This window comes from Anas acuta, chromosome 3 (genome assembly GCF_963932015.1).
Source record: "Anas acuta chromosome 3, bAnaAcu1.1, whole genome shotgun sequence".
In the NCBI taxonomy this organism is placed as follows: Eukaryota; Metazoa; Chordata; class Aves; order Anseriformes; family Anatidae; genus Anas; species Anas acuta.
In genome coordinates this window covers 31,962,960-31,975,638 of record NC_088981.1, presented here as the reverse complement: position 1 = coordinate 31,975,638, position 12,679 = coordinate 31,962,960, and the positions used below count along the sequence as shown (strand labels likewise).

Sequence of the window (12,679 nt, the reverse complement as noted above, 5' to 3'; positions counted from 1 at the left end):
ACTGCATTAGGTCAGCTTGCCATTAACACCGATTACTTGAATGATTTAAGGAGAGAATTTGATTTATTACGTTTGTAGGTGATAAAAACTAAAAAGAGATTACAATAGCTTTGTAGAAAAAGGATCGAAATTCAAATGTACTGCACTAAGTTCTGTCAGAGATAAGCTTGCTGAGTATTCTGTCAGAGCAGAGGTCTCACCTGGAAAAATGTTTACAATTTTGTGTACCACAGTTCACAGAAGACAAGCACGAAAGAAAAGAGCTCAAGGAAATGCTGTAAGAATGACAACAGTTCTGGAGAAAATTATCAAGATACAAACATCCTCAGGACATCCAAAATTTGTTAAGAAGTAAATAATCTGTTCTTTGTCATCAAGGCAGACAGGACAACCATTAACAGGCTTTAGTTGCAGCAGGAGAAATGACAAAGGCAGAGGGAGACTGCTGTGGTAGGGAACATAAGGATCCAAGTATAACACCTAAGAACAAGTTTTAATCAAGTATTTATAATCTTAAACAAACAAACAAACAAACAAAAAACACAAAACAAACAAACAAACAAAAAAAACAACCCCTCTCAAGAATTTAGCTTACTAAAACTTTCATCTCATCTGCTGGTTCTGAACTAACATCTACCAGAACTCTTCTACCTTGGATCCTGCTTGACTTGGGGGATAAGTTTTGCGTATAAATCACAAATGAAAGAGCTTTGTAACAGCAGCATGTTCAGATTATCACAATATGGCTTTGGAAACTGCTGAAAAACTGAACCACCAGAGATTTCCTTTAGATAGAACACATAAATCCAAAGTTAATGTGGCTAATCAGTTCAACACGTAAAAGATGCAACATCATAGCCAGAAATTACATGCCTATATAATTTAGAATAAGAACCTCCGTTCCCAGTAAATACCCCAGGTCTTTACACGTAGCAATCTGGCATTTAGTAGCAATTCTTTAAGTGTATTGTCAGCTTACATATAGTCTACAATGTAGCACTACACAGAAGGGAAACTATTTAGTGTATGTGATTCCCTCCCATACTCAAGAGACCATAGTTTCTTAATCCTTACATTAAAATAATTAAATACTAACTTAAGGATTGCTCAACTTCAAACATTACATACATTATCCATTGATTTGAAGTGCACTGTAAATTGCAAGATAGCAATTTAATTCACCTTTACCCCTGCATCAGTCCAAACTAATATCTAGAGCTATATCAAATCAATCCTTGCTCAAACAGATACTAGAAAATGTGTTTTCTTTTAAGCAGCCAACCCTTTTCAGAAGGCCAGAGTGTGGCATTAGACACTTTGCATGTTCGGCTTCATTAAGCTTACAACAACTGCAACCCTTCGTACCTAGTTTGAAGTAATGCTTCCATAGGTGTTAGGCGATCCTGCAGCTGTCGGGACACAGCAGTTAACAACGATGCGCAAGCTGTACTGCACCCTGCCAAATCTTCATCCTTTACATAATTCAGCAACACAAAATACCAATATACTGATCCTGCATTAAAACAAAAATAAAATTAATTTCAGGTGAAACACGATGTGAATATTTCGCTCAAAAAGCATACACTCAAAAAACATCAATGGAAGTGACAGATGAAGTATTTTTGTTTTGTTTTGTTTAAGAGGGACTTTAATTGCTGTAATTATTAGTTTGTAGAAGTACTCTTCTCATTGGCTTGTTCATAACTAAATAAACTAAGGTTCCCAAGAGAAAATTTTGCATGTATTTCTTCCATTGCTTCTGTCCTTTGCTTTTACTAAACCCAACAACCAAAATGCTCTTGACACTTGAGATGTCAGGTTACGGGTTCTGGTCCCTCCAGAGCCAAGCCTCATTCCAGCTTCAGCTCTTCCTTCTGTTTGTGGCTGCTGTATCCTTATTTCGTATTTGTTGCAGGCACTTCTCCTTACAGATAACTCTGGGAGCATAGTGCAGGAGTTCTGTGTGAAAACACAGATCTCTGCCTTCTTCTCTACTTCTCCTTCCACTGCACACTCCATACTCTCAGGAGCAGAACATTAAATGTTTCTACCTTAGTAACACAGTAAATATTTTGGAATGCAAATAGTCTTCCTTCAAGACTCTTTAGTGATGCCAGGCCAGATGCAATTCAACATCATACTGTGAAAAACATAAAGCAGGCCTCACTACCCCAGAAACAAGCCTTTAAAGTCATCTCCTTATTCTAGCAAGCATTCAAAAGGCTTCAGTAAGGTGCTAACAGTTCTCTACAATACAGATCAGGAAGTAATTTCATTTAGTCTGCGTCCCTTTTGTGGAGAAATAACAGAAGTGGACTGCTCTAGTTGGATGTTACTTGGATAGCCAGACTCCATGGAATAAATCGGCTAATCTTCCAAAGTAACAGATTCATGCCATCAGAATTTGTGGCTGCTAAAGACCTTTGAAAATTCTTGCAAAACTTACATGAAGTTTCCTAAAAATTTTGGCACCTTAGCGCTCTAAGCAAGCTAATTTGCTTAACATTCTACCATCTACCACCTGACCAGACCACTCCAAGAAGCTGTTAGTACTAACTGAACAATTATGTAATTCCTATTTCACAAGGGAGTAAAACAAAACATGCCAAACAAACATATGGTCTACTTGTATGATGACAAACATTGTATACATACCACCTGTTGCAGCAGCAGGCAAAAGAGGCATGTTGTCAAGCAAAGCTTTTAGAAGGACAGATCCAAACCCCTGCTGACTTGGGTCACACCTGCCATTGCTATAAAGAAACACATAGCCAGACACTTTAATGTTTAATGAAGTAAGAACAAAATATGAGATCTGCTGAATGAAGGTGGAGATCGTCATCTTCACTGTGGGATGACACTGAAAAATTGATGTTCTTTGCAGTCATAATCTAACAGATTTGTCCTCAACAGAAAATATTCTAGAACTGTTTGTTCATATATTTGATGTCAAACAATAACAAAAACACACATGATTCAGACTGCATGCAAAACCCCTAAATACGTATTTAGAAAAAGCACGTATTCACCTTAAATACATGCACCTTAAATGAAATGGCACTCACCTGATGCATAACGCAAGAAACCGTGCACACTTGTGAGCTATGCTCCGCCCAGCTTCAAAGAAACAAACACGTATTATATCAGAGACACATTTACGTGTTTTAGAAAGCAAGCTGTCATTTCCTTCCTTTGAGCTGTAAAAACAAGTTGCATGTATCAGGCAATCATATAAAACTGTTTTTACACAGAACTGATACTGAGAAACAGCTATACTAACTTAAACACAATTTCTCTCTTACCTGCCAGGTCCATTTGAATACACTCCTGCTAGCCAACAAAGGGTATCTAGCACAAGACTCTGAGCATGTTCTGTGGTCAGACCATCATCTGTCTTTTTGCAAAGAGTAGTGAGCAGCTTCTCGTGGAATTCTGAGAACTGTAACATGGCACATCGCTGAACTCTGAGGGAGGGATAAAAACAAAATTATCCAATATGGCCATTCTTCCATTAAGACAGAATATAAAACTTGAAAGACATTTTAAGAATAGCAAAAAAAACGCCACCACACCAACAACAAACCAAACAAAAAAGATGCCTAAATAAGACTAAACCATCATATGCATATATGTATGATACCCTCCCTGCACACATTCACAACATTCCTGTTTTCTGCTCAGAGCCCTTCCTAGGTGTATATAGTATATAGCAGGTGTATATAGTATATAGTGTAATATAATAACCTTGGTGGATTTTTTCCCCTATTAACTTGTCTGGTAACTTCTAAACCTAAGGAAACTTTCATAGTCTACAACATTCTTTGGCAACTAGTCACGCGTATTTACTTCCTGCCGCATTACAGGACTTGCTGCTTCATGCAGGGCTTCCTCTTATTTCATAGCTCTGACAAAATCCATCACCAAAGGCTTTCTGGGAAGTCAGAAAGCTTTTAGAAATCACCTAGATTATGTACAGATTTGTAAAACAAGATTTTTCTTTACAAGAAGCCATGTTGATTCTTCTTGTATTTTCCAGTCGTCCACTGATTTTCTTCTTCACCACAACTTTGTACTGGAGGATTAGTAATGCCAAGAGGCTTACTCATCTGTGGTTACCTGAACCATTCTGTTACAATACTCCTGTCGCCATGTTCTAAAGCATTCCATGGCAAGGAATTTCACTACCATTAGAAGTTCAGCTGTTTCATTTTGGAATACTCCTGGAATTCTTTGGTGAACGCAAACCGGTCCTAAGGAATACTATTCATCTTGTCAATTTGCTCTTACACAATTCATTAAATTTTAGAGACTTTTCTAAACCACACAGAGTAACAGAAGTTGTACATCATTATTTTTTTCCCCTGCCCTTGCAGCCTCTTTGTTTACATTACAGCCAGTGCCACCATTTTGGTGTGGTAGTTGGTAATACAGATTAAAAACTACACTATTCATATTTAGGTCTGTAATACCAATCCATGGAGACCTTACACAGTTTTTGAGTGATAATTTGATAATTGAATTTGATTCTGAATATTTTGACAAATAATATATTATATGCTGAAAGAAAAGAGAAAATGTAAAAACAAAAATCAAAGATATTTATTTAAAAAAAAAGTCTAAGATGGTACTTAAAAACAAGTCTGTCTAAATCATTTATCTAAATTATTAAGAAAATTGGTATTACTTTCATTTGCCTTTCAAGTCAGGCAAATAATGACTCAGTATTAAGAATTAATTATCTGTTTTTCTATCATAACTTGCACCACACAGTGCCCTCAAACTAATGACTTACTGGACTTCTTATATAAACTGCATTTCATAAATCACTGTTTCAAGTTGTCATTTGAACCGAGATATTTTGAGAACTAAGTATTTCATGAGGACTGTATATGAAGCTAATATTCCTTAGAATTAAAAACCACCTACTAACCTTTCCTTTGAAATTGAAGTTTTTTTAAATCTTCGAATTGTTACAGAGACTTCTTGAAGTAAATCACAGCCTCTAAGATTATCTGATTTTCTTGAAGAATTACTGGCTTCAATTTTGCTAGACGGTTTTTCCTGATGTTTGAGGGGAAAAAACATACAGATTTCAGGAATCACACTGTTTTTAGATTGTTGCAACTATGTATCTTGTTCAGAATACTGCACATACAGCTCAGTAAAACCTCTCAGTCTGAGTACTGAAATATTTACTGCTTGTTAGCAACAGCACAGACATAAAAGATTTTTTGAGCTTAAATGTAGTATTGTACATTATTGTACTTAAATGGGCTATTTTTGTTTGTGAATTGTTTTAATACAGAACAGTAAATTGCAAACATTGTTAAATTTGCTATTTTATAACCGTTCTAATCATTTTCACAAGAGTCACATCATGTCATCCAATCTTACAACAATCAAGAGTAGAATATACACAAACAAATCCTCACAAGAGGAAGAGGTTTATCAGTTACTGAAAACACTCAAGAAAACAGTTTTTAAAAAAAATACGTTCATGATAGGAATGTGCCAGAACAGACCTTTTCAACTGAACTTTTACAGAAGAAAACTTAAAGATGTTGAACTCTGATTCTTTACACTGTTTAGCATTAACACAGTGTAAATTCAAAAAAAAAAAAAAAAAAGATAATTTTCCGTGGATCTTAACTCCCCTAACAGCTGTTTTGTTTTCAGATGACACAAACCATAGCAAATCTACAACTTTAACACAGATGTCTTGGCTATTCAGTACCTTGCCTGCCGCGACTTTTGCCAACAAGGAAGCAAGGGAATGGCCCTTGTTCGTCTGAGGTTTTAGGGATGGTATTCTAACAACTGGCCTAATGCCACCATTGCAGATTTCTTCTGTTCCTCTGTCATTCACTGCTTTAACATGAATTAAAAATGAGCGGTACTTGCCACCAGCCATGCCTGGAAGTAAAAAAAAAAAGGAAAGAGGGATGTTGGGAGGAAAATTTATATAGGTAACTAGGACAAGTTGTAACAGAGTTCAATTTCACAGATAGTGTACACAAGCAAAGTTCAACTACATTACTTACACTAGTTTGAAATCGTGACTCATTATTGTAATACCTATTGTGTTATATAGCAGAATTTGTCAATGTGAAGATAAGTGCAAACTGAAGTCCAGCTACAGAAGTATGAAATACACTTCAGTCACACATACTCTATGTGATTAGCATAATAAATTATTTTACCTTTAACAAGCTTTGGACTTGTTAGTGTCAACATTCCGGCATGTCCTGACAGATCAAGTCCAGTAGCCAACCATACTGGACCACAGAGTATATCTTCTTTATGTTCCTCCAGAAATGGACACAACCTAAGACCTTTAAAAACATGAGTAATACAGACCTTAAATTATAAAATCTCATCCTTTGCATTAAAAATACACAATGTCAAACTGATCACTAAACACACAAACCGTACATTGAAAACCTGACAACTGCTTTAGGTTCACTTGAAGTCTTTTCCCAGTGAGATCAGTAGAGCTAACTGATAGTTTTTGAAACATTTTCAGGTATGTTATATGAATAATATAAATGCAGAGAAGGACTTGGACATAAAAGGAAAAAGTGTAATGAAAGACTGCTGAAAGGACCAAGAAAAGGAATCTTAGTTCTGGAATTGATTCACTCCTACTATGAATTTTCCTGTTCAGAGTCAGTAGCTCTCCTCAGTCAGATCCAATATGATTACCTTTCAGAGCATCTCTTGCAGATTTTGTGGAAGAACACTCATTAATAAAAATGATAATAAAAACAGGCAGAGTAAGTCTGATATGACTGAAAGTTAACATGATTGGTTATGAACTCTTTACCAGCTGTTTATAATTTTCTAAATTTACCACAGCAATCTCTGTAAAAGCCAGGTAGGCAAAGTAGTAAACTTCTGTCATAACTACATAAGAAAACCAAGTAAAATACTGCATGTATTAGTGTAAGATAGAAATGTACCATATCAATCAACTTTATTTCTCAATTCAAATAAATACTAAACTGCTTTGAAGCACCAAAAAACTCCAGAGCAGTGATTTTTTTTTTTGACTTTCAAGTCATACAGCAAACAGACCAGTGAGAGAGGCAACACTGAGCAGGGCTGAGAAACGGGTATGTTTCAAATGGCTGAGAAATCTTTATGGAGAAATTCCAGTATATAATGAAAAATAATTTTAAAAAGCTCCTATTTTAAACAAACTGTAACAATTTAAGTAAAACTTACATTGTGGTTCCTCTACATCCATATACTGCATTTCTTCATTGAATTCAACTGGTCCTGGCTTCCCATTTCTCTCCGTTTCAATATTATGAGCTGGAGATAAAGGAAACGTGATCTGTCTGTCTACCGCTGCTTCTGAAGAACAAAAACATTAGTAAGATTTGTCAACATTGCTTCGGGTTCACAAAAAGACAGAAACAGTAGCTTAAATTGCAAATGCATTAGCTTTCTACCCAAAGCACTACTGCTAACGGAAGAACAACAAATACACAAAGGTATGTTTTTCATATTAAGATTGCAACTGAAGTTGCAGTAAATAGTTAAAAAAAACAAAACCTTTATTTGAATAACCCGTAAATCAGTTGCTTGAACACCACTCAAGTTATTTTCTTCTAATAATCAACTGCAGATTACTCCTTAAATACTTAGATTCCAGTAGTGAAATTTTGATAAACTAAACTGAAAATAACTGCATTTTTCACGCTGAGCATCAGTATATTATTCTGATAACATCTGAGTACAGTTCTTTTTTCAATTAAATGGTTTTCATGAATCATAGATGAAGAGGACATGCAAGCAAATAAACAAGAAGCATATACAGTGAATTAAGTGGCAGATCAAAACCATTAGTTCCAATCCAGAAGAATTATGCCTCTGGCCTTCTTGTTATTACACGCTGCACATTTAACTGGCTCCAGGGGTCTTGTCATACAAGAAATGACTGAATAAATTTTCTCCCCCTACTGATCCTCCTTAGGTCTCATTACCTTAAAAATTCAGTTCCTTTCTCTCCTTACAGGGGGAGAGATGGGAGTTAGCTGAACTTCAGTCTGAATATTTCATGCATTTCCAAGAGCCACCAAACTATTCTGAATATTACTTTTTTTTGCTGCGATTAGGATGTTTTGGTTAATACCCAGCACAGATAAGTCATCTAGGTTTACTTTTCCTTATATTGAAATCCTGTCTAGCACCCTGTTACTTCATTCAACAGGGCATGGAAAGAAGGCAAATGTCATTAAGGCCCTTTTTCAAAAGGCAAGATAGGAAACAACCACATAGTAATATTTAAGAGGATGTTGGTTCGCTGGGGCTTCCCAACCAAGAAGAAAGAGAGACCTTGCAAAGGTTGCCTTGCAGGCACTCTCATATCTCCCAGCCCTTTCCAGGCTGCGTATGTATACCCTGCTCCCTGTTCCATGCTTTCTCCACCATACCCATTACAGAGAAAAGCAAATTCCGTTACACTCCATGTAAGGAAGTGAAGTGTTGATTTCTGGAAGAGTTCTGTCAAGTCTTAAAAGGAAAAAAAATGTCACCATTCTTTAGCATTTTGCATCAGAGTTGAAGATTGTCAGACTAATTTCAACACCCAGATCTGCAGACCCAAGACCAAATGGACTGAATACTAAAATTCATGCTGAAAGCAAAGTGGGATCCGTACAGAAAGGCAACATGATTTGTCTGTCCTAATTTTTGCTTTGATAAAACAAAATGCTGCTGCATATTAAGATGTAGGTATTACTTCAAGCATTAAAGGGAGGAAGAAGCAGCAGCAAGAACATCTGAATATTGTCCTGTGCTCACAGCTAGCACTGCTAATAAGACTGCTAAACCTTCCTGTACACTGAAAGAATGCACTTTCTCCAAGAAGTTCACTATGTTATTTTATTCTTGCACAAATGCCAGTTTATAGTATTTCTATAAGGAGGCCCTCCAGAACACCTTTTTCTTGTTAGATGCTGGGGGATGCTACAGAGTGAGTAGTTCTAAGAAAGCACGTCAATGATTTTTGGTATGCCCAGGTTCCCTTGGAAAATTTAAAGCTCTGTTACCCTTGTTTAACTGGGGTGCTGTTACTTAGCAGTACAATTAAAAGGGAAAAAAAGAGCTTGTATTATCATGCTTGCTGTTCTCCCCAACACATTTCATATCCAGCAGCCAGTAATATCTGACAGCAAGAGTCCTCTGAAATACTGGAAGCTCCTGGAAGCTTTTCAGAAAGAGGTGGCCAGATAAAGATCACCAATTAACACCTCAATGAAAGAAATACCTTCCGCCTTTAGCAGACAGAGCAAGAGGACATGCAATGAATACTCTCACCACAGGAAAATCTCAATGGAGGCACAAGCTCTTCCACAGCAAAGAAGTGACTTTGCACTTTATTCTACCCCCTTACAGGTTCCCTGAGAGCTAGTAAGATGCAGAGTCCAGCTAGAAGTCTTCCCAAGGCAAGAGCATTCATATCTTTGGTCTACACTGTCAAGGCTGCAAGGAACATAAGATGAAATCATATTGCAGTCTTCACACAGCTTAGTTAATAAGCCAGATGACGAGAGAATTCCCAAGGAAACCAGGTCTTATCTAGTGTAATCAAAAAGAGCCTCACAATTTTCTCTTACACATCCAAGAGGCACTAGTGAATAATCTCCTTCAGTGAGCCAGAACAATAATCTCCTTTAGCTTTTTTGCTAAGATATATTTAAAAAAGAGCAACGCTTGTTTCAGCTATCGATTTCTACAACGAATTACAATTGACAACATATTTATTTTAATGACTGGAGGATTCAAGCAATACAGAAAAACAACTTGTTCAACCTTTTTAAACTATGCACTTTTACATGTAGAAAATTCAGTATTTTGAAACTGTTTATCGAGTTTGTTTTCCCAGTTTACCTTTGAACATGTTAAGTGAAAAAAAGAACATGCTCCTGAGAAATAGAACTAAGGAAATAAAAAATGAAAATATTTACATAATTTCAACCACATCTTCCAGCATACCTCACAGAGAATAAGGAGCTTGAGCAGAAAAAAACCACAAAGTTTTTAAAGAGATCTTACGTGCTTTCTTACCATTGACTTTCCCTAAGCCTGGAGCTTTATTTTTCAGTAAAGTCACTTGGATCTGGGGAATGTTTGTGATGTTTGAGTTCAAAACGAACTTGAAGTCCACATGCCCAACCATACAGGCTTTTGGAAGAACCAGTTCAAAGACATGCTCATCCCAGCTGTTGCTGTCGGGAAACAAGAAAACAATGAGCCACTGTTAAGATTCAGATCAAGCAGACAGCTTTACCCAGTGCATTCTTCATCTATGCATATGTTCTTTAAAAAAAGAAAAAAACTATTTTGTGTTAGTTAACATACAATTTCTAACATAAAAGCCTTTCAAGCTGTGATTGACCACCTTCACTTTGTAAAGAACACTTTAAAAGCCAATTAATAAAATAAGGTAGGGTGAGTCAAAGACTGGATAAAAGCAGCAGTGAAAAGATTCCCTTTTATCTTCGTTACAGTCCTGCTACATACAGTCCATATTACTAAAAATATCAGTTTCGTTTCTAGAAAAACATTAAACGAAAAAAACAACACACTAAAAAAGGATCTTTCAGTTGTTGAACAGTATAAAAACATGAAAGTAAATGTGTTGCAATCTTGCAAGTTGGTCTTCTGTACTGGGAAGTGTTAAACATGGTCACTTTTCAGTATTACAACAGCTACATCTAGAATGCTCAAAATACTACTTTAAAAAAAAAACACAATTTTTCTTTTTTTAATACATCTGATAATTTATACAGCATGAGAAGTGCTTCTTACCAAGTATAACACACTTATAACAGATTCCAGGTACACATAAAAAGCTTAGTTTTAACTCCTGCTTACAAACAGAGCATTTGCCCAGTTCCTCCAATGGCTGGAAAAGAGTTTACAGAACACATCCATTTAAGAAATTGTAAGCTTTATCTTTAAAAAACAAGGTGTAACACTTCTCATACGTTTGCATGTTCCTATTGTCTGCCTACATGCATATACAAATTACTAACACTTTCTATTAAAACACAGGTCACAATTGAGGTTATCATAATTATTTAATCTTATTAAACCATGTCTACTTAATTTTATGCCACCGAACAAAGAAGAAGAGTTAAAAAGAAGTGTTACAACAAAACAGTAGTCTGTCTCAGAAAAGCAGGGCTGGCAAACTAGTAAGCGGGCAGAAGGGCAGCACTATTCATGCTATGGCAGAAAACTTCTAGACCAAGAGGAAACCAGAAGCCAAGAAGCATAAACAGCATTTGCAATTCAGACAAACATGGTACAAACCACACTGTTGTACACCTCTAGTAATTTACCACTGATCACACAGAAAACCAGTGACAGGACTTCTGAAGTTGCATGCCAGCTTCCCAGAAGCAGCAGTATCAGAAATTATTTATTTTGGGGGCTGGTCAAAGACGGACAGTATACAGCTTGTGGCTTTGATTTAAGAAGCAACAGTCGAGAATTTTCAGCTATGGTACAAACTCAGATATGCAGAATAACAAAAATTCATCCTACAACTCCAGGGAAAAGCAAGCATTGACACTAAGACCACATCCGAATCATTCATACCTTTCCTCTGTCCTTTAAGATACTTAGCCCACTACAAAACAGGCAGGTTTTGTTATTTATTTTTAATGTGTTTTGATATTCCTATGGGGTCATGTAAAACATGGAGTCAATGAGACATTCAAAGGAACACTCAAAAGCCTTCTGAACTACCAAGTAATATTCTGCTCATCCAGTTCAAAACAAATCTGTGGTACAAGTAGAGAAATGAATACAAATCACTTGGTCTCAGTTGTCTGTTGTACTCGGTGTGTTGGAAGATGCACACTGCCATACCAAATTAGAACAGCAATTTGCTTACCCTAGAAATATTTTTGAGAGAATTCAGTAGCAGCTAAAGGAAGTTTTAAGTATCTCTCAAAAGGCACAAAGGGAATAATGACCCTCCATGTAGGTCTCACATTAATCTGCAATAGCAAAGAGATCTTCTCATACCTGTGGCAATGAACAATCTAATGTCATGAATAAAAAAATTCTCCCTTTTAACCAGTTTCTGAATTCCCCATCTCTCTGTTAAGCACATCCTTACATTTGTGTGCAAATTTTCAAAGAAGACAAAAAAATCATGTACTTCCTCATTATTTTCTCAATATTTCAGTACATGCACTCCAAATTTAACTTTTCTCTGATAGCCTGAGTTACTTTAACAACTTTTCTCACCTTTGGAACCCTCCTAATTTTATAGTATCTTTTTTAAAGAAGAACACATAATCAAGACTATGTTCTAAATGCAAACGCACCATCACTCTTACAACTATCTACGACATGTTTTCCAACACCCCTCTTCATACCTTTTCTAAAACATCTCATCAATGTTTGATCTTCCACTACAACTCCGCTTTACGCTGCACATCCATTTCCAGGCAATGACCACTGGAAACCACATGAATAGCTAACTCTTCCTTCCTTCACTTATTCTCAGAGTATCTTATACACAGACATATTTCCCACATTTCAAAAAAAATCGAGACAAATAAAAGGACACTCAGATGTCACTGTTTTAGCAAAAAACCCTAGGAATTCATGTACTTTTGAAAAATAACCTATCCAATTTAACATGCAAGTTAAA

General features: G+C 36.2%; 1 protein-coding gene across 8 annotated transcripts in view; it reads right to left on the bottom strand.

The window, feature by feature from the left end:
* BIRC6 (baculoviral IAP repeat containing 6) overlaps positions 1–12,679 on the bottom strand; it is a 172,629-nt gene that overhangs the window by 117,360 nt on the left and 42,590 nt on the right. For all 8 annotated transcript variants that reach the window (XM_068676459.1, XM_068676462.1, XM_068676461.1 and 5 more), the window contains exons 13-21: positions 10,075–10,235; positions 7,225–7,356; positions 6,201–6,332; positions 5,735–5,913; positions 4,931–5,061; positions 3,303–3,464; positions 3,066–3,197; positions 2,656–2,753; positions 1,366–1,513 (exon numbers count right to left, since the gene is read on the bottom strand). In XM_068676459.1, the coding sequence (XP_068532560.1) occupies positions 1,366–1,513; positions 2,656–2,753; positions 3,066–3,197; positions 3,303–3,464; positions 4,931–5,061; positions 5,735–5,913; positions 6,201–6,332; positions 7,225–7,356; positions 10,075–10,235 (1,275 nt within the window). The remainder of the gene's footprint in view (positions 1–1,365; positions 1,514–2,655; positions 2,754–3,065; positions 3,198–3,302; positions 3,465–4,930; positions 5,062–5,734; positions 5,914–6,200; positions 6,333–7,224; positions 7,357–10,074; positions 10,236–12,679) is intronic.